Consider the following 25216-nt stretch of genomic DNA (forward strand, 5'->3'; position numbering starts at 1 on the left):
CTCTAAAAAGATCTGAAACAACCTAAGTAGAAACCTAATAAGAGCAGGGCAGCAGCTGTCCATGCGAGCCTATTTTGGTGACAGAACATGTCAAAGCCAACTGAGGCTTTAGCAACCAAGTGGTTTGCTGACTGGCCCAATGGAAAAGTCAAGTACACACTGTTATGATGGAGCGATGTCATAGGCACTGAGTAAAGCCAACCGGGCTGTGTCAGGCTCCACCCACGGAAGGCAAACATCATCACGTTCAATTATTGCAGTTCTCATTTCTGAGCCATGGGACAGAGTGACATGGTAAGGGAGGAGCAGCATGGAACCATTTAGCCACTGGGATGGAACTATCGATTGGAACCAATACCTCCTCCAGGCAAGGACAGTCGCAGCACAGGGTCCCAGATGGACTTCACTCAGCTGTGCCTGGGATTCGGGCAGCTCCTCTCAGCTGCCTGGGTGGCCTAGTCTTTCAGGGCCACTGTCCTCCCAGTCTGGTGTGGAAGTGGTATCACGGGCACTTTCAAACCATGTGACCATGGCTCATGACTCACTTTACAGGTACACTGCATGGAGAAGGAGAACTTTTACTGTGAGGCTAGTACCAGGAGACACCTGTGGAGAACAACTACCTGCAGACGCACGCAGGTACGTATGCACAAGAGTAAGCTTTCCTATTGCGGGGAAGAACACTTTGACTTCCATTACTTGCGTAAGGGAAACAAAGTCACTCATCCTAATGGTCAAATGATAGCTACAAGACGAAGGTGTTCACAAACAACTTCACAAAACAGAACACAGACCTCACAAAGCAGTACTACCATGCTTGCAAGGCCCCAAACTGGAGGCTGACAAGTGTTAGTAGTAACATAGCTTGGGGGGGGGTAGGGGTGGGGTTTCTAGCACATCCTTTGTCCCATGGGCACACAAATTAGAGAACATGATCTGAAATGATTTAAAGAAAAAAAGATGAAGGGGTGGTAAACAGTATGAGTTTTAGAAGGAAACAGAAATATCAATTTTTTATAATAATCATAAATCCCCTGCATTCTCCACATAACCATAGAAATGATTTGGTTCAGCTTTCAAATATCACTCAAATAAAAACCAAACAAGACAGAGAGGGGAGTTGTGCTGCGGTCTGCAAGGTGCACCTGTCCAGGGGCGCACAGGCAGCTGCTGCCGGCTCCTCGCTCGCTCGCTCGCTCACGCACGTGCAGCGGTGGCCTCCTCAGTGACAGAGCAAGTGCTTGTGCGTCAAGTATAAAATACAAGCCTTTAGTCACATAAATCAGCTTCTTCTTAGCTTTTGTCAAATTTTAAACAAAAAGGATAAATAAGGCACTGTACTTCTTAAAACAAAAAACCTTCTTGGTTCCAAGTTTAAAACCCAAGGAACAACCAGAATATAACGTACAATTTCCCTTAGCCACGGAGAAGGACTCTGTACAAGTTCCCTTCTCCAGCTGAGATGCACTTTCTGACATCTCAAACTGTTGTTCTCTGTAACTGGTGTTCTCTGTAACATGAAAGGCTCGATACGCTTATAAAAGCAGACTCTGTTAATGCAAAATAAAAGGTTACTTCTCCAGGCCAGTTCACCTTTCAGGGGCCATCCAGCCATCACTTGGCATCTAACCGCCTCCGTTTGCCCTGGGAAGAGCCCAGTTTGGCCTTGAGCTTTCTCTTTCTCTGGGCAGCCCGGTTCTCTGGGCTTTTTGTCAAGGATCTAGCTCGGCCCCTGCCACTGCTCAGCTTCCTGCTCTTCCTTCTGGCTTTTGGGGGCTTTGATGAGGCTTCTCCTGCCCCCCTTTGTTTTGCAGGTTTTGCTTCCGAGGCTGCAGCAGGATGGCTAGGTCTTTTGTTTGCATTTTCTTTTTCTCTCCTGGACGGTGGGCAGCTCTTCCCAGGAGCATTTTTACACACCCTCACTTTATTCTCTTTCAAGGTCATCTTCTTGGATAGTTGGCTGACTCTGTCCTTTGCAGCTAGCTTCTTGGCAGAAAAGGCTCTGCTGGCCTTTGCTGCTGGCCCCTTGTCCTTATCATCCTGAGTGCCAATGCCTTCTGCTCTTTTGCGTTTGTTCTGACCTTCCCCTCTAAGCAAGGTTTCAGGCATCTGCTTCCCTTTTCTCCCCTTGCTTCCTTCAGCCCTCTTGGGGTTGACAGGGAAGCCATCTGCACCCACCTGGAGGGCCAGCTTGGGGGACATCAGCGGATTGATGCACACACTCTTTCGGCCCTGCTTAATTTCGGGAGTCCCACCCAGGGAGCTGTCCAGGCGCTGAGCTCTGAGCTTTCCTCGAATGTTGGAATACTTTCTAAGGATCCGGGTGCTAGCTGGAGTAGGCAAGCTGACGGGAGGATGGCTATTTCTACTCTCCCTGACTCCCTCCACACTGTCTTCACTGTTAGGGCTGAGGCTGATGTCACTGCCGGCCTCTGGCTCTACCTGGCCATGATTCTCTCTGAGTTTAGCCCACAGCTTCTGTGTTTTCCAATTATTCCTAGCAGGAATGGCTCCAGGGAATTTCTTTAAGTGTTTTTTCAAGCGTTCTGCCTGTAGTGAACTGGGGTACAGGGTGGAAGGTGGGTACTTCTGAAGAGGGTGTTTAACAAGGGGGATGTCTCCTGGAAGACGAGTATTTAGTTTCTTCACAATGACCAGAGACCGAGTTTCTGTTGTCTCTAGGAACCACTTGCAGATATTAGATAGTTTAAAGTTTGTCATAAACAGCATCTGGACTGGAGAAAACTTCTGCACCTCCAACGAACCCCTACACTTCCGTGACCTCTTCTTGCTCTTCCAGATCTCCTTCAGCTTGTCGGACTTGCTCCTTGCTCTTGCTGTGGGCTGTGCTTCTTTCTCCAACTGGACCCAGCCCTTCTGAACTTTCAAGTATTGGGCGTTGAAGCTGGCGATCAGCTCCTGGCTCTCCTCCTCTGCACACCACCCCATGAACTTGGGCTGTTCCTCCACCACTGTGTCTGCATCGTCCTCATCTGAGGGCTCCCCACTCTCGGGAGCTTCGTCTTCCTTTGGCGCTGGGTTGACTTGTGTGACTTGCTTCTCAGAAGTTCCTTTTGCAGTGTTCAAGGCATCCACACAATGAGCGTGTCTCAGGTTGTAGGTTGAAGAAGGCAATCTCTTTGGCCTTGTAACCAGTTTTGGTGGCCCAGCAGCATCACCATTCTGACCGGCTGACGCTGGAGCTAAGCTAAATGGAGCAAGGGCAGCACCATCTTTAGAGTGGTTATCCTCAGCGTCTACCTCACTCACAGCGGCCTCCACATCCTGTGTGGCAACGTATCCTGGCTTCTCTTTTACCTGCTCCGGGTCCCTTTTACAAGGGATGCTTTCTGAGGGTACATATACATCTCTTTCATCTATTTTGGAGCAGACATTGATTCCCAGGTTCTCCCCAGGCAGTGGTTGGCCAACTGTGGCAGGGTCACTGCTTAGGGGAGTCTCTCCTTCTTCCCTTTTAACTCCCTTTGCCAGCATGCATTTAAGAGTCTGCCTTGTGATAACCCCAGCTCCTTCACCCTCCTGCTTAGTATCTTCATCAGAGGGACATTCATTGACAATGGGGGTTTCGGTGTCCCCCACTTCATCTGCATGGACACTGTCAATCACGGAGCCCTCAGGTGTCGCCCCACCAGAGTGCCCTTCTCTTTTAGAATGCTTTACAGAAGTAGGGTCTTTAGAAGCCTTCCCTTCAGGACAAGCAGTGGATGAATCCACACCTTGGCTTCCCGGACACCTGTCAGCAGAGGATGAATCTACAAGCTGACTTCGTAGGCACCTGTCAGAGGCCTCAGGGAGTTTTCTCCCCTTTTTCTTCTTGTCCACATTCTCTTCAGCTGCGTCAAAGTTTGCCTCACTCAGAGCATTTTCTGAAGAGTATTCTCTATCACTGTCATGCATCTCCAGCTGTCCTGTTCCACCTGCTGCCTCACCTGCTTCAGTCTCCCTGGGGTTCTCATCACTGACAATGCTGCTGTCCAGCAGGGGCAGGGTGGCTTCTAGCAACAGAGTGTCCCCAGGGATGTCACCAGCCTCGGCCTCAGTACTGATGCTTTGATCATGCTCAGACAGTTCTAGACTTAGGGGAGGATCGAAACCCACAGCAGGACCTCCATTTTCTGAGCACGGAGAACAGTCTTCTCTCATGACTGTTTCAGGAGAACTCTGAAGTCTACATAGGAGGTCTTCACTGGTTTCCCCAGAGATGAAGGAGGTACTTCCAGCTGTGGGAGCCAGGTGGCACTCCTGGAGTGTATGCATCTCCTCTGCACCAAGAAGAGAAGCTGGGGACTGATCTTGCTCAAGGAGAGATAGAGCACTTGCTGTGGGAGGTGAGGCTACAATGCTGCCTTCTGGAACATCAGGCACATCCTCATCAGGGATGGGAGCAGACAGAAGACATGCTGGGTTAGAGGCTGTGGTCTCTCCTGGCCTAGGGGAGCCGCTAGGGTTCTGTTCATCTGTGGTAAGGCAAACCTCTGGCTCCTGATGCTCTTTTACTGATGACACGTCTTCAGCTTCTTCCTCAAGGGAGGTTCTTTCCTCCTTAGGATTGTCAGAGGTATCTTCCACAACCGGCACATCTTCTGTGGGAAGTTGCATGCCTATTGTTGGAAGCTGCACACCTACTGTGGGAAGCTGAACATCTACTGTTGGAAGCTGCATACCTACTGTATGCTTTGAGGTGGGAACTGTAAGAGTCTGCTTGGAAGTCACCATTGCCTCTGGCGCTATCGGTGAGCAGCTTCCCTTTTCTTGGGAGCGTAAATTTCTGGCCAGCGTGCGAACAGTTGGCAGTTCACAACAATCACCATTAAAAAAGTATCCTCGGGTACTCTTTCGGGCTGTTTTCCGAGAAGACAATATGGACCTTTGATTTTCAAAGTGGCATTCTGTTATTGGTTGACTGATATAAACAACATCACACTGGTTGTCATAATCATTTATCCTCAAGCCCGACGCCCTCTTACTCTTCCGAGCAGTCTTGATGGAGGCTGACATCATCTTGGTTCGTGAGTGACCATTGGATGCTCTGTGTACAGCTGGTGTGGGGCTGGAAGCTAACCAATCACCTTTGGAATGATCAAAATGGCCCTTGTCACTGGGTTGCGTCTGGTAACCCACTTTGTTTCTACCTAGTGAATGAAGATGGTTCTCTTGCTTTGGCCTTGCATCCTGTTCATCTGCCTCTAAATCCTGGTGTAAGGGTGTTTTTGAGCTACACTGTAAAGCATTCTCTTTGTCTGCAGAACTAGATGAGTTTCCCATAAACCCTGAGTCCCATGTCTCTTCTGATAAAGCTTTGAATGAGTTTCTTTGAGAAACAATACAGCCACCACCTTCTTCAGTATCCTCAGCTGCCACTTCCACTGCAGTAAGACTTTTGATTGAGGCTGGGGCATGGTCTTCACCATCCTCACAAGGTTTCAGAGTAGTGTCTTGCTCCTGTCCAGTGGTTTGCCCCTCTAAACTTTTGGAACTGTGGAGGGAGTTAAAAGAGGAAGAATCCAACCCAGTGAGGCATCCCATAGTGGGACTGTCTGCTGACCTTCTGGAGTTAGGCTCAGGGTCTGGAAGTTCAGATGGCTCTTTCTGGACAATGGTCAAGGCATTCTCTCTTCCATCTACAGAGTCTGTCTCAGGAGGTGATTCCTTCATGGTTTGTTCAGTCACACTCAGAGAGCTAGGAGAACCTGATGAGTCTAAGAACAAATTTATAGAAGCAGGAGACGCCCCATGGAGACACATATCATCCTGCTCATTCTGTCTGCTGCTCAGCTGGGCACAAGCCTCATTGCAAGTAGAAACATCCATCACTGTAGAATCCAAAGGCTGCAGGTCCCCTGTACCTGGCTGAGACTCAGTGTACAGGTCACTCAGGACACGAATGAATTGCTTCTGGTGGTGGGTGCACAGTTTGACCATAAACTTCTCCAGTGGGGGCTTTGATGGATGGTTAGACTCTACTGCTGATGCTGCATCCTCTGCTGAATCCTCACTGGACAAAGAAAGAAAAAGAAGAAGTTATTATGTGCATTTTCAAGGAACTGTTTCTACAGCATGAACTGTATCAGATGCCATTTATATTTTAAGGAGAGAGGGCTTTCTGGCCAAAACTGGCATTTACTTTCAAATCCATCATTTATCTTACTTCAATAAGGGAAATGTAGTTAGAATGATGAAGCCAGCCGATCACAGTCACAGAATGTTTAGTGTTGGTATCTCTCACACGTTTGTTTTTATGGTGCTAGGAAATCACAGAGGGCATGGCGCATGCTAGGGAAAGTATACGCCACTGAGCTACATTCCAAACTCATACTTTTACACTTAAAACCAGAAATAATTATTTAGAAGAAATACTGAAGAAAAAAAAAAGGTCTGGCCACATTGCTAACTCCACAGGGTCAACACAAAGCAACCCTTATCCAAAAATCTGTAAAGCTCCAAAATATATCATGGTGGCAAAGTGGAAAATCACACTCTGTGCAACTGTGAAATGCAAGACTACGGAAGATACTGTGAAACATCCTTTTAGGCTGTATGCCTGAACCATAATGAATTCTGACATTAAGCTGGGGCCCCTCCTGAAATATCTCATTAAATATATGCAAATGTCCCAAAATCTAAGGATAGTCAAAATTCAAAATGTGTTTGGAGCTGGGTGTTGGTGCACTTGGGAGGCAGAGGCAGGTGGATCTCTGTGAGTTCAAGGCCAGCTTGGTCTAGAGAGCCAGTTCTAGGACAGGCTCCAAAGTAATACAGAGAAACCCTGTCTCGAAAAACCAGGGGGTGGGGGAAAAAAAAGAAAGAAAAAGAATTTACTCAACCTGCACTTTTCCTGTAGGCCTAGGCAACCATGTTAAAATAACTACTAGCTTAAGTCTATTAACACTGACAAAAATTCAGACACACTACATTACAGGCATCATTTTAGAAGTATTTAGAGAACTCAGTGGCTTTCAGATGATTTTTTTGGAAAGAGCAACTGGCTGGAGAACCACTAATGGTGATGAACAGGACACAAACAGCAATAAGAATGCTTGCATTTGGGGTTATCAGACAGCAGAATGAGAAGCAGGTTCTGATTGACAGCCTAAGTGAGGAGGCAGACATGAAGCACAAACAACAGGAATGGTGAAGTAGCAGCTTCAAGTGGTGCAAAGGCGGGAAGCATTACTGTCTCGCTAGCCTACACCGAATTCCCTAGGACAGCAGCAGCAAACGCAGCTACTCTCCGTACTTTATCTGTCGCTCTCCAGGACAAACTCCCAGAGCTTAAGCCCCAAGGTCAAGGTCGTGGGAGAGCCAATACTAGACTCAAGACAATCATAGGCATTGCCTGCAAGGGACAGCCAAGGGGCTTCACAACTGCTCTGTGCGTCTGGATGAGCAGCTTCTCTCTCACACACTCTTCTCCGTCCCTTTGGCTTGTAGACCTTTAGGGGACTCTTATTTGATGATGTACGAAACACAACATAACATGGAGGGTAGCTTCACACATGATTGCTGAACAGATGTTGATGCCATCATTTGACGTTTACCTCCTGAGCAGGGGATGCCTCCGTAAGAAGACTTACTGCAGACAGCCTGCATCAGCTGTCTTCCCACTGGCAATGGGGCTACAGGAAAGGACACAGAGGCTGGAAAACGAGACATGCAATTCCACTCCTATTCTGACATTTACAGGGTTACTGGAAAGGCATGTCATCTCTCTGGTCCTTAGCTTCCTCATCTGTATTCTGGGGCTGAACAGCAGTATACTCAATGAGCAAAAGTGGGGCTTAAATAATTTTGTTTTCTGTTTCCAACTTTTTGGAACAAGGTTTCTCTATATAGTCCTAGTTGGCCTGGAACCTGGGTAAATCCACTTTGATCCTCCTGCCTCTGCTTTTTATGTGCTTGGCTTGTAGAGGCGGTAACACACTCACAAAATCAAGGCTTTTGTTTGTTTCCCAGGGGCACCTGAAACTTTCTGTGTAGCTGAGACTACTCCCCCTCTCCAGCCTCCACTGTCTAAGTGTTGGGATTATGGCTATGTGCTATCATGGCCAACTACATTCTTAATTTCATTGAGAGAAAGAGAGAGAGAGGGAGAGAGGAAGAGAGAGAGAATGTATGTGCGTGTGAATACACTCTTACGTGCACATGTGCCACAGCATACATATAGAAGTCAGAAGGCAAAATTTGTATGTTTTACCCTTCCAAACAAGTATGTCCCTGGAATTAAACAAAGGTCATCAGGCATAATGGCAAATACTTTTATATGCTGAGCCAAGTTGCCAGCCACCACTCCCACCCCAATTTTTTAAAAATATTTTTGTGTGAGTCTTTCAGAGTCACACTATCTCTTAACACATGTTCCTCCGCATCCGCCTTTGTTTCTAGAGACAGAACTGTCTCTGGGAGTGAGTAATTCATGACCATCAGGACAAAGGCACAGGAGCTGGAAGACAGTAGCTGTAAGGGAGGCCAAGTGATATGTGCTTAGTACAGATATTTTAAGGCTCTGAATCTGATGTGTTCTGCAGGTGATTGGACTCATAGGCAGAAGCTCATCAGTAGTGTCCATGGAGTCAAGAGCCTGCACATTAACACTAACCTTTGTCCAGCTATCATCAAATGGCTAACTTTACAACTACAGCCATAAAATCACTTTTAGCTGTGTCTCCAAATTACTACTTACTTTTCCAGAGGAAATAAATGCAAATGATTTTTAATTTCTTGGCATTTGGCTATTAAATTTTTAGAGTTAATCTTAACTTCCTGATAATTATATTGCTGCATTTTGGGGGAGTTGGAATTTTAAAAATGGTGTCAGCCTGTTTTAAATAGCCTAGTTCTACATTTACTTGACATTGTTCAAGTAGCCCTACATCTTTAGAAGAGCCCAAATATAGCACTCACACTAACTTTCCTGGGCAACTAGCAGTGAACCCAGAGCAGAAAGATTCTTTCCTGCAGACAATTTCTTCACTCTAACACTGGAAAAACAAGGTATTTTGGTTCAGTGATTAATACGTATCATATTATGTTCTGAACACCTGACCAAATGTAATCTTTACAGGTAAATATATCACAAACTTTGCAATCATCTGCCTGACTTCATGTAATGTTGAAATCACATTACTTCTGCTCAACAGGAGTCCTTCCTGTAACAGTTATTTATAAAGCAGAAATACTTGACTACTACCACCAAAGAACAGAGAGATCACAGGGATTGGTAAACTTGAGAGGCTGTAAAAAACAAGGGACCCTGACTTGTATCTCTTGGGATTAGTCCTCGGTTTATCTCGTTGGTGAGAAATGACCTGCATGGCCTTGATCACAGTCTTTCTACCTTTAGCTCAATGCCTAATTCAGAAGGGTGTGGTAAAAGGATAAGATAATATTCATAAAAACTGTAGAAGGCACAGTTTAAGAGCAATGTGTTGCTTCACAATCCTATCTTTAATGATTTACTCAATGATGTTTTTCTAGCTCAGAGGTTAGGCTCAGCTGAACTCTCTTATTTGGTCAATATTGCAATACATGCATTCCTGTGGTTAATATAAATGGTGAGCAGTTGATGCTTATGTTATTTCCCAGTAAAGGACAGACGAAAATGTGGCAAGGAGCCGAACATCAAGTGTAAGGGTCTAGACCCTAGGAGTACTAGGTTCAGGTATTTTCCCCAGCAGCTAGCTCTTAACCACTCAAAGACTGCTGGGTAGGCAAATCACTACCACTGATGGCCAAACTGTGTTTTTCTTTAACAAGACCAATACTAAGCACAGGGGAACTAATGTTGGGCAAAGAAAAGGTTAGTCTGAGAACATGGAAGGAAAGAAGGCTTTAAGCAAAGTTGACTACGGCTAGAGCACTCAATTTGGCTTGTGTCTTTAAAGAAAACATAAACATGTATCCATAGTTCCCTACACACATTTGCTAGGTGGTCACTGGAAAGGATGCTGCCCATATCCTCACTCCTAAGTCTTTTCCAGGGTGTGGTGAGTTTGCTGATAACTTAGGGGGCTTGGAAAGCAACAAAGAGGGGAATGGGATGGTATGTGATCTGATGGGGAGATGAGAAAACAATGCCCTTAAGGGAGGTGGGTAAATACAGAAGGAAGGTTAGATAATACGGATGCCAGGAAAAGTTGCAAGGAATTTAATTACCCTAAAAAAACTTGTCTACATGTAAAATTTTGTATAATTTTAATATATACATTTTCTTTTTTAAATGAACTTTTCTCATCTGGGTTGACAGTGCTTCCTCCAAGAGCCAAGACTACCCAACACCACACAGGACAAACCCTTCTTTGGAATCGTTGGCCAGGACTGTCTAGGAACTCTCAAAACATACAGTCTATTCCCGTTGCCACTGGTTGTTCCCGAGAAGGTCTTTATTGCTGAAGACACCAGGAACAAGGCCCAGAAAGGCCCAGAAATCCCTGAGGTGTGACTGACCTGAATGGCCCCTTCCCATGCAGACAGGAAGCTAAATAAATCCCTTAATGTCCCCAACACTCATGTTTTCACCTCAAGAATGAAAGATTAGAATGGTACCAAGAATCACAATTAGCAAGTTAAACAAGTCTCTTATGATTGAACACTAAGAATGTACTTAACTGTGCACTTGAAAAATGGTTAGGAGGCTGGACAGATGACTCAGCATTTAAAAGCACTGGCTACTCTTCTAGAGGACCTGGGTTCAATCCCCAGCACTTACAATGCAGCTCTCAACTATCTGTAACTCCAGCTCCAGGGATCTGACACCCTTACATGGACATACATGCAATCAAAACAACAATGCACAGGAAGAAAAAGAAAAAGAAATTGGTTAGGAGCACTGATGGCTTTTCCAGAGATCTTGGGTTCATTTCCTGGCACTCACACAGCAGCTTACAACTCTAACTCCAGTTTCTGATTGGATACCCTCTTCTGGCCTCCACAGCAGGCAAGTGATGAACAGACATACGTGCAGACAATACACCCACATATATAAGTAAAATGGAAAAAAAAATGGCTAGGATGACAATTTTCCCACATTTTGAGTCAGTCTTATCATGTAGTACCAACTAGCTTTGAACTCATGACCCTCCTGCCTCCTAAGGACTATGCTACTACATTCAGCTTAAATACTTTAACTACAATTAAAAGGGTGAGGAAGTCTGAGTTCCTGCAAGATACTTTGAATATAGAGAATATGCTCAAGTTCCACATGTATAAGTTATCACAGTGCTCGTGAGCAGAACCCAATTCTATATATTCTTAAAAGGTTAATTTTAACAAAAGCTGGATACAGCCTCTGACCTCCAGGCCTATGTGATGTCTGAATATTTAAGGTGGAATTAGTCTGCACCCAATAGATAAACTATAACAAATAAAGTATAGGATAAAATAATAGAAAAGTGACTGCTTAATGATGCTTGCGTTCACTTACAGTTCATAATAACTTCATAACAGAGTGGACTAGTTTTTAAACACAAAATATTAAAAATATCATCAAAATCTATTTTAGTATTTTTTCATGGAGAAAATACTTCAGTGATGTAACCAGTTTTCTAATGTCTTATTATTCTATAAAGGGTTACTACTTATTTCCCGATAATCAAACAGATTTGTGTATTTATTTCAGTTAATTAAAACATATTTGTACAAGATTTAAAGTTGAAAAAAGAGACCTAAAAGCCATTCAAACACCCCTACTTCAGATAAAGCACAAGTGATCTAATAAGTGTTGGACATTTAAATAAAGTACTAATCAATAAACACTAGAAGGTATTCTTGAATGATTATAAAACCCTCAGGCTCAGAATCTAAGATTTAGGAGCTTCTTTTGATATACATACACACACACACACACACACACACACACACACACACACACACTCACTGTTGCTTTTTTGACACAGGGTTTTTGTATAACTGCCCTGGCTGTCCTTGAACTCAGAGATTCATTTGCCTCTGCTTCCTGAGTGCTGAGACTAAAGACCTACGCCACCACACCAAGCAGAGGACCCAATACATGGCAGGCAAAGACTTACCATTGTGCCACAAGCTCAACCCCAATCACTAAGGAATTCTGATCCCCTTACTTTGTGGAACCTATTTGTGGCTCAAGCTACAGGATGCTTTTTTGCTCTACAGTGTTTTGTCACTAATGTTCACTAATCTCTAAAGTCAACTGTGTCTACTTCTGCTATAAATGCAGTCTATGTTCCACATTTCACTTAAGTACACATACCAGAAAATACAACAGCCTGTAAGTTGAATGACAATTCTGTTACAGCGCTTACCTTTGGAAGCCAATAATGTTGATGTATACCCTGATTATAACAAGAGAAATTATCTAATGTTCCTCACTCACTACAATACTTAGCATCACATGATCTAGGGTGCTTTTATATCTGAATGTAAATATTTGGTGGAAGAAATTCAGTCTTGAAGAAAATACAACTCAGCATACGTCAAACTACTGATTCCAATGCATTTCCCTTATGCAACTCTTTGTTCTGTTATTAGAGAATTGCTCTAATTCCCACACCTGTCAATTCAACAGGCCTGAACTAACACTTAAATATAAGCATAATCAGAGATATTCTGTTTAGAAGGTGCTACTTTTAAAAAGCTGGGCCACAGTAGTTCAAAAGACAAATACAAACTTGAAGCCAGGTCACTGAAGCAGAGGTTCACATGAACTATTTGGATGAAGTCTCATTACAATGAACTAGCCACCAGTTAAAAGCGGACACTGGCAGAAATGACAAGAAATAGCCCTGAAATTTACACATAATTAGGTCTCCAGAAGAAAATTCTACAAATAGTGCCATAACTGAACAAGAAGATGAAGCCAACAAACACCTGTATTATCAATCAAAAAACTTATTTTTACGAATACCAGGCTGAAAAGGTTATATAGCCAACCTGTCTCAGACAATAAAGCCATTAATAGATCAACTATGCACCATAAGACCATACAGGAATATAAAATGTCTGCCAAATTACATTGTGAGGTTGAAAAAAGGGTTCCTGAAGTATTTTGTTGACATTTCTAATGTTTAGGATCTGTTAATTCAACCCTTCTAACCCCTTTACAACAGAAACTACTTTATAATACAAAACTTTACACCCCAAGCTTCCAAACACCACAACAAGTTCATCAGCATCTCCCCAACAACTACAAGTACTATAACACCCTTAAGGGCTGACAATAATTCACTATTTGTGCCTCAAGAACAAACAAGTCATTAAATCTTTCTGTTTTGGCAACAAATCCTAGTAAAAGTTTTTACTCAAATTATGAACCCCCACTCTCCATCCCCCACCCCGTTTGGTTTTTCAAGACAGCGTTTCTCTGTGTAGTCTTGGCTGTTCTGGAACTTGTTCGACCAGGAGGGCCTGGAACTAACAGAGATTCACCTGCTTCTGCCTCCCAAGTGTTGGGATTAAAGGCATGTGCCACCATCTGACTTTTAAGCAGAAACACACAACCTATCGTGATTATCTGAATACAGTCTTTAAGTAAAATTTAATAAAGAAAATGAATGTAGTACAGGAACAGTATCAAGTCAGTAAGCACACAAGGGACAAGGTAGTGGCTGCACTGGAACTACAATTCTGTAACAGCATTTCTAATAATCTAAAAGGTTTCATCTGGAAAGAGTCAAAGAACAACCAATGCTAACCTGTGCCCTTCACAGTACTTATTTTATCCCCCCCCCCTTTTTTTTTTTACATTATTAAAAAGCATTGAAACTGTAAGCAGCAGAAACCAAGCTTTAAAAACAGGTTTTTCACAACAAAATTTATTAGAAGAATAGTGGTTTTTAAAGTCTAGCATCCAGTGAGAACTACCATACACAACATTACAGCTGGGAATGTTTCTCCAAAATGTCATGGTCAAATAATACAATGGAACCATTACGTCTTACACATGCACGAAAGAACTAGTGCTTCTGACATACAATGTATATAAAAAAAAAAAAAAAGAAAGAAAAAAAAAAGAAAAAAGAAAAAAAAAGGAAAAAAAAGGAGGGGGGAACCACAAGGATTAAAATTTAAGTACTCATCACATACATTAAGACACAGCTTATTTTAGTCCAGTCAAAATCAGAACTGCATTAAAAAATTTAATGTAGTGCAATCAAACCCAAAAACTTAATTTGTGATCATAAGTGCTCTACTACATAAACAAATGATTACAGCAAGAACAAAAAGTTCAAATCACACAGTACAAAAATCTGTAAATAAATATAAACTACAGTACAAGAGAAATATTAAATTATACAATTCTGTCAAACTGTAAACAGTATATTGAAATGAGGTCCATAGAGTAAAGGGGGTTCCTGTTTTGTTGCATGACACTTAACTTCTAGAAATCTGGAAAAAAAAAAAAAAAAATGCCATTTTCCGTGTCTTCAAAGGCTATGGGCTTTATAGTTTCTTTTAGATGTAAGATATCAAATACTAAAGCAGAGGGTTGACTATTTGCTAACCACAGGCAGCACTGTGGCAAACAAGTGTTTAAAAGACAAACTCCACCAGCAGGAACTTGTCACTGAGGTCTTTGAGGCCGTGAAATACACTGAGATAAAAACTTTCTGCTGTAAGCAGACCTAGACCTCTGCTCATTTTTTGACATTTACATACCTAATGTTAAAATACCAACTTTGGCAGAATCACTACTGATAAACTCAAAGCACTTAATGGCCCAATGGTTCCATCACAGTGGCCAGTGCACAGATTCTCTGAAGACATTGCATAAATAGAATGTAGAGGTCAGACACCCAAGGACCAGTGCTTGAATTTAGTAGTAGTTATGATGAAGAAACAAGAGCCACATCAAGGAGGAACTACATCTGTTACCATTTACAGAAGCAGTAGGAATGTCATCTATTTTCATTGTGCTGGCTATTAGTGGCATTTAAAAAATATATTTTAAGTGTGTATATGTGGTGGCTATACATGTATGCATGTTTAAAAAAATAACACAGTTAACAGGAACCCCCATATTATCTGCTCAGTAGTTATAACTGAATCTATAGAATGCCACTATAAGAGTGTGAGGCACCGTGTGCTGGAAAGTTATGCAGCTTTAAAATCTGTTTGGCTGAGTTATACCTGGATACCTGAACTGAGTTTTTAAGTTGACATTCATCAAAGATGTGCTACCAGCACGTTGAAATAAAAGCAAAACAGAAAAATACAAGTCACTGTTAGGTTTAAGAATAGCATCAAAGTACCTGAATTGAGTGAGGAAAGTGTGAAAACTGTCCCTGAGGGTTTTTAAACAGTGTGTACAAGTTGGTTTTCTAAAAACATTAGCTTTATTTAACAGTGTGGACTGATAAAATACCAATGTCTGACAGTTTAAAGTGGAGGTCATAAAGAATTATACGCAAACGCTCCAATGTATAGTTTATACGTTTCCCCCACAGCAGCAACAAGCTGCTGTTAAGTGTACATCCCATCACAACAAGCATACACTGGGGGTCTGACAAAGGTTTCTTCTGGTCTGCTTTTTTTCTTTTTCTTTTTTTTTTTCTTTTTCTTTTTCTTTTTCTTTTTTTTTTTGACAGCACAGCGTTATCAATATCCAAGGACTATATCTTTCCTAGATAAGAATGTAACTAATTTTGACTAGCAATATAGGATTAGACTTTTAATCAAACACTTCGCTATTACATACTAAGATTCCTTAACTCACTAATGCTGGTAATACTAACCTAGTTAATCACCCCCCCTTGGTTTTAGAAATATACCCTACCATAACTTAAAACCATTAAGATCCATATCAGTCCTCTGATGTAAAAAGCATGTGAGTGAATTAGTATTAAAAATTTACACAGTAAAAAGGCTTGAATTTCAGCCAAAGATTCTAAATACTGCTCATTCCCTGAAGACTCAAAAGGGAGAGAATCTCTACCCATTTCCTTAGTGATTTATACTTCTAAAATGGTCTGATAACATGTTCCATTTGGGGAATGTCCCCCTTTCTCTCGAATTCCAAATTCCTAAGCCCGAATTGCTTAAATGAAATGGGGAAAATGAGACAATTACTTAGAAATTACTAGAAAGGTACAAAATGTTTATTGTCATTTGTTAAAATAAGGATTATTTATAGAAATGTGACTTGACCCCATATCATGTAGTTATGGTTTTTAAAATAATCATCCTAAAATTTACAGTACCTAAGACTCTGAAGATAAATTAAGACTTTAGTGTTTTAACAGAAAAGTGCTGACTTATCCCTTTTCTAGAACTTCAAACATTTGGGGAAGTGCTTTCCTAATGACAGCAAGGTTTGCTAGACACCCAACCACCAAGCAGGAAAAAGTCACCCAGATGAAAGACTTTTCAGGAGTGTAGCACTGGTTATTTACCAAATAAGAATCATTTTGTTCATTCTGTGGGGGCAAAAATATTCTAGACTGAAATTCTATTTGGCTACTGAAATGTTAAAAATCCCTGCTCTACTGTGTAAGTATCCTGTGTTCAACTACCCCCACCCCCACCCCACTCCTTACACACTATCCACTGAGACTCTAATCTCCAAAGAGATTTAAAAATTTATGTTTTCAGGACATACCTGAGAAAGGGTGCAATTATGCAGAACAAGGAACCCAAGACTGCACTAATACTGGTTATAGGTTCACAAACTGTTTTTCAAGAAAAATCTAAGAAGTTAAAGAGGTATGAATTGTCAAATGTCTCACTGCTTTAGATTATTTATTTGGTATGTGTGTAGGGTCATTTCCAGTGTTGAGAATATCTTGAGCCTGTTCAATGACAGTTCAAGGAGTAAAGGGTTCATTTTCACATTCAAACAATAAAGGTTAAATATGAGTATTTGCTACATCCAATAAATCTATGGTTTACTAAAAAGTGCTTGCTTTTCATGCTTTTTTATGAATACAGCTCTAAATGAACTGGAAATCTTAAAATTACCTCCCAAAGAGCTGTAAAATTAACTCATGCTTACTTTCTGCCAAATAAATACTAGATTCAATTCTCATTTTCAAACAAAGCAAAAAATTCCTATCAAATGCACATGATCCAATTTTAATACAGTGTCTTGAGACTCATTCTTAGTTATCTAGTACAGCTGGGGGCAGCTGATCTTTATCCTTTTCTCTAAAGTTTACACCTGTCCATCCTATGTCTCAGCCCCGGTTCCAAAACCCTTTATTAACATTTAGAGCACTCAGCCAGTGTTAGCACAGGGCTAACATTTGCTTCTTCAAAAGGCGAATTGTGAGAGTCAAAATAAAAGAGGGCAGGGAAAGAGTCTCCTCTTAGTTTCTCTTGTCACTATGTTCACAAATCTTCACCTTCAAGTCTCAAGGACAGAATTAATCCAAAATAAGAGAGTATGGAGGTCTGTGTTCCTTGTACCACAATTCAGGGTTATATATATATATACTTTTCTTTTTCAGTATATTTTTAAAGCAATTAGTTTTAAAATCAAAACAAATCCCAAAAGGAAAAACAAACCCAAAGACCTATAGTTCAATTGTCTCCTAAATGGACTATTTGGCTAAAGCCATCAAGCTTTGAATAATACTGGATTGACTACAGTATTAATGAAAATTTAATTCTAATGGAAAGGGAACAAGAAAAACAATGTGTGACATCTTCCAGAAGTCTAAAATATAACCTGTAACTTTCAATCTGCTAATAAAATATTAAGTGGGGCAATCCAAACTATTGTCATATTCTATCACCAATGACAGCAACCCAAATAAATACAAGAATGGAGATGTGAAAACAACCTCAAGCATTGGGTTAACTAAAGAATTACAGAACCAAAAATCTTTTTCAAAATGAAAACTACAAGGATGTAATAGTTTTCAAATAAAGTAACACTAATTTGTCATACATATATTTTGATGGCTCAAAATAATTTCAGGTTCTGACACTGAACTACCATTTGCTTTATATAAATAACCAAAGTAATCTAAGCTTCACCATCATAGGACAATGAAATGTAAAAGGATCACAAAGGCTTAGAACTAGGTCTGGCAACATGTGCTTACTTGGGGCAGGCAGAGAACACACTAGCAGTTCAAAGGTTGCCATGTACTGCCTAATGACAGAAGGTAGTTAGGATATGGGCCATAGCAGGTAGTTATTTTTAGTCTGATTTAGAGTTCTCTCCAGAAAATTGGGAAGTAAACACCTTATTGTGCCACTTAAATGTTTTGCTATCTGATCCTATACAGCTCATATTACAGCTACAACACAGAGAATAGAAATGGCAATTGGTTGAGGTAATGATTTATAAGATAACCAGAGTTCTAAAGCACTTCAATATAGTAAAGTAAAACTGTACCAAATAAAGCTAATACACACTTCACACCTCTGAGCTTGCTCACCAGAACTTAACAGTAATTAACTTCACACAAGGACCCTACTATTACACAAAGCCTTGCTCATAGTCATGATCTGCTGCAGCAAAGGTTTATCAAGCAACGTCTAAATTTCAGAATAACAACGAACTTATATTAAAAAGTATTATACACAAATATAAATTATTTTTTTCCTGAAAGTGAGACCTGTCCTTCATGGTATTTGGGGAGCAGAATAGTGTATAGCTCATCACAATATAATCCAGTCATTTGAAAGCCCGCTGAACAAAGTAAAATAATACACTCTACTGGGTCATACATGCTGTTTCTGCTCTCTCAGCAATGATAAAGCACTATCCCAACTGTACCTCTCCTACAACTGTTTAGTGTTTTCTGATTTTATAGTATTGTAGCTTATCTACTGTGTGTTACCAATGTTCTCTTACTAAAAAGAAAGGATTTATTTTAAATATGTTATTTTCTACCATTAGTTCAAATGTTATGTAATCTGAATAATGTCATCATTCACCTTACTGGAAAATATGAGGAAAAAGGCTTCTGTGACAGGCATTTGTGAACTATACTTTCCCATACCATAAAAATGGTCAACTGTTATCTGGGCCATGCAAAACTCTGATTAGCAGAAATTAAGCATGCAAGTAGACCAATATCCATCACACATTTATGAGGACGTCTCCAAACTAGAATATCTACACTGAAAGTGCCATACAGCATAGTGGCAAATCAAGAGAAAAATCAAACATTAAGGGATCACTGGTATGAAGACTGACTGCCACCTCCAAGAAATATGTAGTATAATGGAACTCTGAACACAAAGTTTAACATTAAAAGTGCACCTGAATATTACAAACTAACTTTACAAACCTACAATAAGGTAAAATATATATCTTTTGAAATATTCAGCAGCTTTTGTCTTTTTTTTTTTAAGTCTTTTTTTTTTTTTTTTCCCGAGAGGCTCATGAATTTTAAAAGGGACCACTATCTAATTTCAACCATGCTTCACAAAACAATAATGGCTATTTTATATTGCAGTTACCAATGTAATGCAATTAGTGCTTTAAAACAATCTACACTCAAACAAAACAGCACAACAGAGAAAGAAAGAAAGAAAGAAAGAAAGAAAGAAAGAAAGAAAGAAAGAAAGAAAGAAAGAAAGGTGAACCAACCAACCTTTGGAGAAAATATGCTTATTCAAAAGCTTCTTGGAAAAGAAAATTTACCTGAATATCAAGTCATGACTGATCTCAAGTGTAATGTTAAAAAGCTTCACAGACATGAATATTACAATCTTCAGGTCTCAGGACTTTAATCTGAGAAGTTTAGAGTTTGGTTTGTTTTAAAAATTCACTTTCTAACCAAAAGAAATAATAGAAGTACTCAATTTTCACTATTTACAACTCTCAGCCTACAGTCTGAAATGACACAATACAAGTTCTCTTATTTAAACTGCAGCATTAAAGGGTAGGCACACCATTCTTCTGCTGCTCGATTGTCATCCACTGAAACACACATAGAAAATATTTATGTTAGTAAAATGATCACTCCCATTACACTACAATGACAAAGGTTACATAACTCAACTCATACATCACTACAAACTACCACAAGGATTAAACCTCTCTGAAGAGTAAAAGTACAAAAGTTCAACTTTTAGGGCCAGATTTTTAGATGGGCCTTTAGTGATGTCTTTCTGAGAGGGACTAAAAGCACAAATTAATTTCTCAAAGGATCTTTTTGCAACAATTTTGGGCTACTAAGTACCCCAAGCATTGTGCAAAAGGAACCATGTTTGCAATTAATTGTGTGCTAACAAACTGAGAGGGAACAAAGGAGGTTTTCCTTCATAAGCTTAGCCTTTTGCTTTCAGCAAACCTCACACAACTTCCTTCAACTGTAGATGAAAATCATGCATCTCATATTGTATTTTTATTGCAACTTCCAGCTAGGCCAGGAAATATTGCAGTCACATTAATACTACCAAACTCTTTGTCTATTGAGACTAAAAAGCCAAGAAGAAACAGGTGTCATCCACTGATTAAATTGCTTTCCAAAATAACCAAATCAAAAGAGGAATCCACAACCAACCTCTGTCAAAAATGAGTAGTGCCTTAATTTTAACAGCAGCAATGGTGTGCCTAACCTTTGAACACACAGGTTGCAATTGAATTAATGGGTTACCTAATTGAATTAATGGGTTCAAAGTTTTCAGGCAGGAATTTGTGCCTGGTGACTGTCTGGACTTATTCCTATTACTTCTCAAGTTGTTCGTGTTCTCATAAAACAATCAATCTTAACCTAATCAACACTGAATTATTTTATTTTACTCAGAAATGATAATGATTTGGGGGTTTGGCTAAGCATTTAGAAGGGCCTGATTACCTGTCTCAGCATATTTGAATGTAGAATATAAGTGGCGTGGATTTTACTTTGCACAAAATAGCAATTTTAATCTGATCATAGTAAAAGATTAAATTCCATTGGCTTTACTTATCAGGTATTCTTGCAATTATCTGTCAAAAATAAATCTTCCTAACTTAAATTACTGTAATTTCATGTGCCCATCTCAAACAAAGTTTAAGACGTTCTTTAAGGAGTGCTTACACAAACATGATCAGAAAGGGCCTGAAATGTGTGCTAAACAACCAGAAAAAGTCAAGAAGGGGATATTATGTAGGATGCCATAAAAACGGGGGTGGGGGGGTGGGGGGAGAGAAGAGCTAAACAAAATTAATGAAAATCAAAAACCCAACGTCTCACAATCTTGTAGTAGTATCTGAATGAGTTAAAAACAGAAACCCCAGTGAGTTAAACTACCAAACAAACTATTAACAGAATTAACATGCAACCTAATCAATCATATTAGGTCACCTTGGAATTGTGATATTTTTCTTCTTCTTACCAAAAAGTTAGATCCTTCATCTATATAGAAATTATCAAAGCTGAAAACTCTAAGAATCATTTTAGCTATACCATAATTACTAATATACATTGCTTTGTCTATTTTCTGATTCCCAATAAACACAGCTTGGATATCTTAAAACTACTGGGTGCAACAATACTCATTGTTGGTTAGTACATGACCACTTCTATAAAACCACTGAAAAAATATAAAGAAAGCTAGGTTTGCAAAAACGAGGCATCCTCCATTGTTTATGAAATGTACCCTGACTGCTCCTGAGTAAGAAGGGAGCTCGTCCTCCATGAGATAAGGCTATAATCTCACTTGTTGGTGAGAGTAAATTCTACCCTTAGAAAATCTCAAATGAAATTACAGCAAAGGTAGTGTTCTAAGCAATGAACTGAAACATTTTTGAAGGTAGTGTGTGCACATTTCCACCGCTTCCCCTCTGGGTGAGCACTAAGACATTGCTAATTTAGTAAGTAAATAATAAAAAGAAAATGATAAAGTATAATTATAAACGACCCAAGTATTTATCAAGAAACCAAATTTCTTAAACTCAAAGGTTCATCATTTTAGTTTCACCCTTCAACTAGTTGAATTATAGAAGAAAAACTTGAAAATTTTTGTAAGATGGTTTTCCAATTTGTAGTGACAAAGCTCCCAGTATTAACAGAGGTGATTTCTAAATGGGGGCTTATTTTCTTCTTTTCCTTCTTCTTTGTCTTTTTTTTTTTTTTTTTTTTTAAAGTAAAGACAAACATAAATAAAGGGGAAAAAAAAAAAAAAAGAAAGAAAGAAAGAAAATGAAGAAAAGCATGCAGGCTCTACAGGCAAGGAGTCCACTTCCATGTATCTGGTCTCTGTGAGGTAACTCAATTCTCTGTGTAGAGAAACATGCAAAAGGCCAAACAATATTCCGAGCCGTACTGCACATGGAAATTTAAACTATGCAACATTCAGAATGCACCTTTCACCTCTGTGCACAAGTCAATGCAAAACCTGCAAAGAAGCAAGTGTCACAGTAATGAAGTCAGGTGCAGCGGTGACGGCTGAACAATGATGCAGTAGTGCTCACCCAGTTTGTACAGTAATTGGCACTCTACAGTATTCCTACTCAGTTTTTGATTCATTTGCACTTTGTGCTGCCTCTCCCTGGGGATCTAATTCAATCTTTACAGAAACATCTGGCCCCTCCGACCTCATTAATTTCATCTTTTTCTTTGGAGGGTTTTTCAAAGTGCCCAGCCTCTCCTTTACTTTGTACTCCAGTGTACTGTGGGGAATCCCATAAATACTCTGAGCTTTGGAAACACTCATTTTTCCACTCATAACCACCGAGATTGCTTCCTCCAGTATCTCACTGTTGTACTGTCTGTATCGCCCTCTTTTCTTCCGAGGCTGCTTGGAGCCAGGGTCTCCTTCTTGATCCGATGTGGGATATGGCTGTCCAGAGGTAGACTGCTCAGCATCTGAGCCCCAAGAATCAGGTCCAGCATCTAATATGCTTTTTCTATTTTGTTTTGGAAGAATAGCCCTTAATTTTTTACTAAGCGCGCTCTCCGTTTGTGAACCCATTACCAAAGAGCTATAGCTGTATTGATCACCAGTACGAGAATCCCAAGAAAGATCCATTCCTCGAACTTGTGGTATCTTTAAATCTACAGGCGATGAATGGCTCATGTCCCTTTTTCCATCTTGTTTTGTTTGATGTGCCATTTTTGGAAAGGCAGAGTTCTCTGCAAGAAATGGAAGGTCACTGATGTTGCTGAGTGCACCATTTCCCCTGAACTTCATGCGGTTGAGGTTGAATTCATAATGAGGTTTTGCCCAAGAGGCTTCCCTGGATAATATTAAGTGCTGTCCATGATTCTGTAATCCAGATGGCCCAAGGCTGGCAGCTGTGGACAATTGGTTTCTGCTCAGTAGTTCTTCACTAATCTGCAGGGATCGAGCCAGTGGAACTTTGAGTGATGTGGAGTGTCCAAAACCTTCCCTGGTTCCATCCTGTAAGCTTCTTGGAGGTACCCCATCACCACTCCGAAGTCCATCTGGGCGGTACTGGCTGGGTCTCCCAGGTCGCCTAATTGGATGGAAGGAAACTGATGTGAGCAGGACTTGCACAGGAAGGGAGGGGTGGGTGAGGGGACCACTCCTTTATTAGAAGGCCTTGCTTGGGTAACATCACTTTGTGTTTTTATTTATTTTTCTCTAAAATTAAAAAAACACATGGTCTCAGCAGTTAGTTTAAAAACTTGATCACAAAAAGGAAAAAAGGGGGGGAAAAAAGAAAAACCAAAACAAACAAACAAACAAACAAACAAACAAAAAAAAAAACCCAGGAATTTTTGGGCAAAGAAAAATTAAGCCTGTTGGCAGTCTCTGGTTGGGTTCACAAATTTTCGGAGAAAAAGTTTCGCGCAACTGTTTGAAAATAGCACCTGAACCATTAATTACAAAGTAATCATTAGTGTCTTCATTATCTATACAGAATTGTTTACCAACGTGACGTTACCACTAAACAAGCACAGTAATAAAAGAGTAAGCCAAATTATTTATTTTAATGCAGTGTATTCAATAGTCATAACAACTAGCTAGAAAGCTAGCAGCATTCACACTGGTGAAAACCATAGATAATTACTCATTTATGCTACAAACAAAATAATGTTTATTATTAAAATTTAAACAATTCCAAATGACATTTCTTGTACTGCTTGGGAAAAACCTATATATGGCAAACAGTCCCAAGGTGAGGGAGGAAGTCAAGTGAACTTACCACACTCCTTCATTACAACCCCTACTGGCTGTACGCAGACACAAGTACCACACTTCCACAAAGTAACTTTTTATTTTGCCTTAAATTTTGTTGTTATATTCAGAACCAATAAAATCAGAAGTATAAATAACTTGGTAGCAATCTTCTTTAAGGGAAAAAAAAAAACCCTTTTTCCTTAAAATACCATATGTTCATGTTGAAATAATGTTTAAAAGTCAATTACTTATAAAGATAACTCATAAGATTTTGTTGTTGTTTTAGAGTATTGTATGTCAGGTGTCTTCCTTCTTTGGTCATTCTCCTCTCCCCGGTCCCCAGCTTCTTCTCTCATATATTCTCTCTCTCTCTCTCTCTCTCTCTCTCTCTCTCTCTCTCTCTCTCTCCCCTCTCTGTGTGTGTGTGTGTGCGCGCGCGCGCGCGCACACATGCTCCCCCCCCCCCCATGAACTGGAGCTCACTGATTCAGCAAGCAGATGGCTGACCAATGACTTCCAGGGACCCTTCTGTCTCCGCCCACTCCCTCCCCTGGCATGGGGTTACAGACAGGGTTGGTAACTCTACCACCTGTAGGTAATAGATACGTGTGTGTGGCAGGCTCTTCAGCAACTGAGCCATCTCCCCAGCCCTTAATTCATAAAGTTTTCATTTTTGCAATAGAGAAAGATCATTGATTTTAAGACTGGAAGCTGGCAAAGCATTCCTAAAAGGAATGACTCCATCAGTGAAGCCCCAAAGTGGAATTTTACACAAATAAATGATAAGCTACATTCCCCCGGATTTTACAGAGACCATTGCCACCATTAACAAAGTAACACTGAATATTCAACTGAAAGACGGGCAGTATTGCTGATGAATTTATCTTCCATGAAACAAAACCAAGTAGAAAACATTTCCCACTCAGTGGAATGGACACAGCAGCTTAAACAATACAGAAGACGAATCGGGCAGCCAGATTTAAGGTAAATCTTCAACAAGGGATTCATTTATGGAAACTGCTTGGGCTTCTACTAGGAACGCTCTTACACAATTCAAGTGTTTTTGGTATTTTAAAGAGACCCAGATAACTTGGGATCATGCTGGATTATATTTAGTATACACACAAGGAAATTCTGAAAAGAGCTTATTTTATTAAACCATAAGAAAAGAGATTAATATTTTAGACTAAATAGAGTG

General features: G+C 40.4%; 1 protein-coding gene across 1 annotated transcript in view; it reads right to left on the bottom strand.

Moving 5' to 3' along the window:
- Nucleotides 1–1498: 1498 nt before the first annotated feature.
- The window catches only part of Lcor (ligand dependent nuclear receptor corepressor), a 97149-nt gene continuing 73431 nt past the window's right edge, over nt 1499–25216 (bottom strand). The window contains exons 8-9 of the mRNA XM_051199873.1: nt 4686–6016; nt 1499–4622 (exon numbers count right to left, since the gene is read on the bottom strand). Of these exons, the coding sequence (XP_051055830.1) occupies nt 1615–4622; nt 4686–6016 (4339 nt within the window). The 3' untranslated portion in view covers nt 1499–1614. The remainder of the gene's footprint in view (nt 4623–4685; nt 6017–25216) is intronic.

This window comes from Phodopus roborovskii, unplaced genomic scaffold, assembly GCF_943737965.1.
Source record: "Phodopus roborovskii unplaced genomic scaffold, PHOROB, whole genome shotgun sequence".
NCBI classification, from domain to species: Eukaryota; Metazoa; Chordata; class Mammalia; order Rodentia; family Cricetidae; genus Phodopus; species Phodopus roborovskii.